Genomic DNA, 7,118 nt, shown 5'->3' on the forward strand with positions numbered 1-7,118 from the left:
AATAAAAAAAAAAAAAAAAAAAAAAGCCAGAATGGTGACTGTGATGCATCCTTGAAAAACGTTGAGTCTTTAATAATGAAACAAAAACAAAGAAGGATTTGATCACTATAAACCCTTCCTTAAGGTCTTTCCAATTTACTGCTGCACAACACAAAGCTCGATTTAAAATATTAGCTCTCACGGAACTCCTTCAGGTTTTTGTGGTTTGCTTTTGTGGGAGTTTTTTGTTACCTTGTTTGTTTTTGTGGGAGTTTTTTGTTACCTTGTTTGTTTCCACAATTAATTACAGTATATAACTCAAGGGAACATAAATTTCATAAGGACAAAGCTGGACCAAGAATGTAAAACTTAAGTAAGCTGTTTAGAAAAAACATTTAGTAAAAGTTCAAGTTTTCCAATCTGTATGTCATTTTAGCCCTGACCTATTAAACATAGTAAATTTGCTTTAATTACAAATTTTTGGTTATTGAAAACTGGTAGTGAAACTAGGGCTTGAGATTCTACCACTAATTATGACTCAAAATTACACTGTTCCAGGAACAGATTATAAGCCTACATCCTGTAAGCCGCCTCAAAATGAATTTTGTTGTTCACAGGAAGAACTCAAAAGAACGCTGAATGGAATGGGAAAAAATTGTCACCAATATGGAAACAGTAAAACAACATTTTTAAATGTGAAAAACTCACGTTCCCATAATTCAAGAATTGCATTTTTCAAACGTACCTTGTCCATTAATTTGCTGGCATGAAGACTCAAGCTACTGAAGAATATTTTTTTGCTCAGCAAATGCATTTCTTCAATGGTAGTCAACAATGTAGTTGCACTATTTCCAACAATGCCACTGAAAGCAAAGAATATTTCAGGTTGCAAAACAGGCCAAAACAACCCAGCTCTTTAACTGAGTAGAATTCTTCAAAAAGATCTAGATTTAAATAAAAGTTTTTATATAGAATATAACCTGTGAATTAAAAACAATTACTCTAGTTTCATATAAAAATGAGGGTTTTTTTCCTTTTAAGTTAGGTGATGAACAAATGAAAACAAACCACAGTGTTTTAAATATTTCACAATCTCTTAGAAAAGCAGTGGGTTAGAACGAACACTTGTTAATACGCAAACCCATGTCTCTATTTTTCCTCTATTATAGTAAATGCATGTTTTGATTATCCAAGAAGATCTGATTTTAAGGAAGCCATTCCATCAACAGCTCTATTGAGAAAATAATTTTTATTAATACTGAGTTTTTTAAATTAAAACTGTTACGCTGTATCAATAACACACCTGTAAATTATAAAGCTTCCCAATTTCTATACAGCTACCTAAATAGCATATATTTAGACTAATTACGAAAAATCTGATAACATTTTGAAATAATTATTCTACATTCCATAATTCTCAATTTTATATTACAAGGATATTTCTTAGACTTATCCAATGGGGTTTCTCATTTTTGGCAGAATGTAAGACAAGCATGTATATAAAACAACTCCCTATTTTATTCTCCTATTCATGTATTGAAAGTGACTCTTCTGTTCCTGATACTGGCATGCTTGATAAAAAGAAATTTAAACTCATTTTTTAATGGGCTAATATGAAAACTATCAAAAACATAGTTTGGAAGAACACTTTTAACACAACTACACATATAACGTGGTCTTATAGTGACATCTACAATAAGGCTCAAGTCTATGTATACCACCAAAAGATATTTGCAAGGTGAAAATGAATGCAAAGTTTGGAGTTGAAGATCATATTTTATCTGATTAAGAACCACGTGTCTTATCTATAAAGTCACTTTTATTTAGAGAAGGTAAGACAGCTATTACTTAGAGGAGATAAAGCTATTGTTCTGTTCTATCACTAATGGAAAACGAAATGTTAAAGAAGAATTTATGTAAACATCCAGAATAGGACATGTTACTAATTATGCCCTACTCTGAGTATAACATATAGTTACTTTAGGTGCCATGGATCTCTTTTACTAATACAGGAGGACTCAAAAAATACTTATATTATAGACTTACACTGCTATGTATGTGTGTGTGTGTGTGTGTGTGTGTACTTACGCTTGGAGAAGCTTTCTCCAAGGAAACAATGGACCTCAAAAGTACAGTATGTATAATACGCATATAATGATTCATATGGTGTAGAGGTTCTACTAGTTACTCTTAGTCATGCATAGAATACACACACAAAAAATATTACACTGTGTTCTAACTGAAATGAAGTGTCACATGGGATTTAACAAGCACATTTAACCATTCCACTTACCTGATTGTATGGTGATAAAATTTGAGGAGGTTAGAAATTTTATATAACAAAACTGCCCCAGGTTCAGCAACTATTACTTGTTCAATTCGAACCTATTAAAAAACACATGAGGAAAAACTAAACATTTCCTAAAAGTGTAACTTTTCTTCATTAATCACATGTGGCATGAAGAGCATTAAAAAGATTAAATTTTATTATTGCAGAAATCACAAAATTCCTTCTAAATAAAGAACGCCTGAATATTAACTCACAGAGGATGGTAAAACAACACAGAAACTTTAGCACAGATATGCTCTACAAAACAATGATCCATTACCTACAGAATGTGGTTCAAGGCATTTGTTATCAGAAATAATCAACACAATGAGGTCATCTCGAGGTTTTTCACAGTGTATAACGAATTTAGTTTAGCACTGAATTGCAAAGCAGCTGTTACATTCCTAAAAACAGATTATCAGTGAAAAGGTACTGCTCTACGAATGAATATTGAGGAAAAAAATGAAAAAGAAAATCTTCTCTTTAAACAACTATACCAAGTTTCTTTCTATTAGAGAATCGGAAAGCAGATAAATCTTGAATTAGCACCAACCTCTTTGGCCAATTATAATACTGCCGGGGCAATACCTCAGATCTAGTTCAAGGTTAACTTGATATGCTCAAGTTTAACTACTAGGAATCTTTTCTAATTAAAATCCATCCCTCACTAATCTTTCCCTGACTTTATATTCCCTAATTAACAAGTACAATCTAAACCACACTGAATGTGCTTACTTACATATTATATTACATCTATGCTTATTAAGCTGCTGATAACATATGTGTCTTCTTGTTTCCTAACTGGATTCTAAACACAGACATTGTGTTTTCTGGTTCTCTTACATCTCTGCAGCATTTGGTTAGAACAGCACATACACAAGAGATGTTCAATAAACAAATGCTTTTGAAAACATTTAGATTTTGGAGTATGTCATAATACCAACGAAAGTGATCTGCTAAAATGATATTTTATAAATACATGTATATGAGTATGCAAAAACCTCTTGCACAGAAAATTGGCAATGATTATTTTAAAATGCGTTTTATTACCTTACATTGTGTTAATCTGACAAAATTACGGCCTGAATTCAAGCTGCTGTTTCTTTAAAATCAGTCATTAATTTAACCAGCTACCATATAACATATAAAAACAAAATATTTTACCTTTAGGGGCCTGCACACACCCTCAGTAATATGTCCAACAACTTCTTGAATATTTTCTTCAACACCTACAATTAATTACAACATAACTAAAATTTGTTTTCCATATTACACTTTGCTTCACATAAGTTCAGAAAATTAACAAACACTAATACATATCATTAATGGCATTAATAAACATTTAAAATAACAATTAACGATATTTTACTGAGTTTAATATCTTTAGGACATTACTAATTATATTAATGAGTCTAAAGCCCTATCGATTGATTTAACTGTTGATTAATGAACATTGTTTCTTTGTGAAGAAGAGTAAACGTATGAAAAAAAGACTGTGAAATTTATTAACTGAAGGAGGTGATGTGAAGATGTATTAGCACTCGTTCCACAAACTCCTTACTCTAGGCAGTAGGGCTAAGCACACAAACTACGGGTATAAAGATGGAAAACACGCCTTGCAATCTAATGGAAAAACCGACATTTACTGATTATCGACTATTTATCAAGGTCTATACAGGGTACTTGACATGTACTGCTTGTAACCACCTTCATTTTTACAGATGGAGAGACTCAGGTTTAGAAGAATTCATGCCATTCCCACAGAATAACTTATTTCTAACTCCAATTATTTTCTTCCCACTTCTTAATGTTACCTCTCATGTAAATTTTCCTACATCTTTTAACAAATACATTCTTTTAAACTGGGTAATTAGCATAAGAGAAAACAACTTTAAAAAGTGCAGACTTTGTGCCAACCTATCATATATGCTGAATCTAATCTCAATATCGAAGAGTTAAAAACGAAGAGGTTAAGTCCTGCACCCATTCGTACACTGGCCTCTCCTGCAGATGACGTGTTAAACCAGGGCTGAGCTATTCAAAATAGGTGATACCAGTCACAACATCTCTCTTCACTTCCTAGCAAAGCCAGAGCATCTTAATTATCTACTAACCCCTTCTACAACAGGCATCTTAAGGTAGTCACAACTAAGAAAATTTGAAATTCTGTAAACAGACGTTTGCAACTCAAAAATAATCACTTTTCTTCTTTGAAATCAAGACCAAAATTTTAGGTACATTTAGTACATAGCTAATTATTTATTTGGCTGCATCAGGTCTTAGTTGCGGCACGCTGGGTCTTCATTGAGGCGTGCAGGATTTTTTGTTGCGACGCACAGGATCTTCATTGCAGCGTGCGGGCTTCTCTCTAGTTGTGGTGTGCAGGCTCCAGGGCGCATGGGCTCTGTAGTTTGCGGCACGCAGGCTCTCTAGTTGTGGTGCATGGGCTTAGTTGCCCCGCAGCATGTGGGATCTTAGTTCCCTGACCAGGGATCAAACCCGTGTCCCCTGCACTAGAAGGCGGATTCTTTACCACTGGACCACCAGGGAAGTCTCAGTACATAGGTAATTATTCAAAAAACTTTAAAATAGTCACATGAGAATGAAAAAAGGGGCTGGATAGTAGAAATGAAAGAAGTAGTAGCTTAACGACCTTAGGCCAGTCACTGACTGAGCCCGTGTACTCATAGATAAAATGAAGAGAACATCACCTTTTGCCTTTAAAGGATGGTGGCTGAGATAATGTAGGCTAGGCACTCCAGAGATGCCTTAAAAGTGAAGCAGAGGGGTCTAGGCTTACAAGGAAAGGTCCCAAGGGTCCGGTATAAAAATGTGATCAGTTGTGTGACAAAATTAAAGTGATGGAAAAGAACGTCTATCAGCAGAAAAAGGGGGAAACTAGAGACAGGAAGATTAATTAGGATGCTTATTAAATCACCTAGTGTGACGAGTTTATCTCCACGAAGAAAACAGAAACAGAGAAGTCCTGCGTGATTTACTAGATCTAGGCATGAGTGGTAACAATCAGAGGACCCACCTTGTGTAGTTACATGCTTTAAGAGAGCTTCAAGGTGCTCTTTTTCAGAAGCAGTAGCCTGATGGAGCCAAGCCAACATATCTCCTACATATCTAATGAAAAAACTAAATGTTAGTAAAGATTTCCTTCAGAAAAACATCGAATACTCCAATACCGTCTGACTACTATACCTCAAAGGGTCATGGGAGTGCATTTCAATGGGTCTAGGTGTACCTCCTGGGCCCCCTCTTGTAAGAGCATCGATAAATCCACGAACAACTGTACTTCTTCTAGCTGTCCCAAACTCATCTAAGGTATACCTAGAAGAAACAAGTTATTAACAAACAGTTGCTTTTCTTCCTAATGGTTACATCCAAGTATTCATGCACTTTCTAAGATGTCTAAAGCTTTTTTTACACAATTCTCTCAAGCAGTACTGTTTTAAACAACAAAAAGTATTTATGAAATAACTTTATCATAATGATAATTCAACCTAAAGGTGCATCTTTTTATGCCTAAGAAAGAATGCTGGGATTTGGAATCAGTAACAGAGGCAGTGGGAATAAGGGATAGAGCAGGGGATTTGGTAAAAGTAAAAATCCAGACAAGGTGGAAATCCAGGACTCTTCAGGTTTCAGTGCCCCCCTTGCCCAAAACATGATGTCCCACTGCACACATAAGGCCTAATATCTAGTTCTCAGAGGCTGGTTACAGTTAGAGCTCTGCCATCCAAAACAGAAGACTTTTCCTTCTACATTAAAAAATTCTCATTTATATTTATTCAATATTATCAAAATTTACCATCAAAATTTGTCCAAAATATACTATTCATATTTAAAAGCTTATTTTGACTCCAATGTTAAACATATGTTCCTTAAATTTACTGACCAACTATGCATACAGAGCAAATACTTTTACATATATTTACAAATTATCAATTATGGTTGGGGGAAAAAAATGGACTTTCGAAGGTGAGGAATTTGTAGGAAAGAAAAGCTTTGAATGAAAGAATCAGACAATTTGGGATCAAATTATAGGATGGCTTAGAGTAACCAACAGTACCTGTTTCTTCGACTAGAATCAGCCTTTGTTTCCCATTATCACCACCCGATGCCCAACTGAAAGTTCTATTTTTAAAGTACATAGGAAAACAAAGTATTTTTTTCATAGTCCGATGTCAGCAGATTCTAGACCAATTAACTTTTAAATCCCTAAACAGTACTCTACTAAATGTTGAGAATTATTTCATTACGTTACATATAAATAAAAGTTACCAAAATTCCCCAAAGGTTTCCAGAAGAATTTCTTAGGCTATACTGCTTTCTTTAATATGCTACTGATTTAATGAAAAACCCACAGTTTTTTTTAACATAGGAAAGCTGGAAGACGGAATATTCTTAAAGTGTAGTGAAGAATCAACAGCTGTGAATGTTTAGGACTCTGAACCTTTTTAGAGGACTGTTCACTAGTAACCAGATCATGGTTGTTTGTGGTTTTTTGGTTTTGGTTAAAAATAAATGGTTTTGAAATTCCCTGCAGTGACATAGCAGATATATACGTCAAGATGAAAACGCAGTATCAAGCTAAGTGTTGCTAAAGTACACAATTGCCTTGCATTCACTTTCTATTTTTTAAAATAAATTAGAACCAAAATGCTTATTTCTATTTTTTGCCTCATGCTCTCAAATTATAAACGTTCAGGGTAAAGAATGCATTCCTTTAAATCAGCGGTCCCCAACCTTTTTTGCACCAGGGACCCATTTCGTGGAAGACAATTCTTCCACAGAAGGGTCG

The 7,118-nt window shown here is 34.4% G+C and overlaps 1 protein-coding gene across 2 annotated transcripts in view; it reads right to left on the minus strand.

Annotated features, from left to right (window-relative positions):
- The window catches only part of COG6 (component of oligomeric golgi complex 6), a 63,951-nt gene that overhangs the window by 35,863 nt on the left and 20,970 nt on the right, over window positions 1-7,118 (minus strand). For both annotated transcript variants that reach the window (XM_024755415.1, XM_024755414.1), the window contains exons 9-13: window positions 5,516-5,644; window positions 5,346-5,437; window positions 3,473-3,537; window positions 2,273-2,364; window positions 725-842 (exon numbers count right to left, since the gene is read on the minus strand). In XM_024755415.1, the coding sequence (XP_024611183.1) occupies window positions 725-842; window positions 2,273-2,364; window positions 3,473-3,537; window positions 5,346-5,437; window positions 5,516-5,644 (496 nt within the window). The remainder of the gene's footprint in view (window positions 1-724; window positions 843-2,272; window positions 2,365-3,472; window positions 3,538-5,345; window positions 5,438-5,515; window positions 5,645-7,118) is intronic.

This window comes from Neophocaena asiaeorientalis, unplaced genomic scaffold, assembly GCF_003031525.2.
Source record: "Neophocaena asiaeorientalis asiaeorientalis breed wild unplaced genomic scaffold, Neophocaena_asiaeorientalis_V1.1 scaffold59, whole genome shotgun sequence".
Taxonomy (NCBI): domain Eukaryota; kingdom Metazoa; phylum Chordata; class Mammalia; order Artiodactyla; family Phocoenidae; genus Neophocaena; species Neophocaena asiaeorientalis.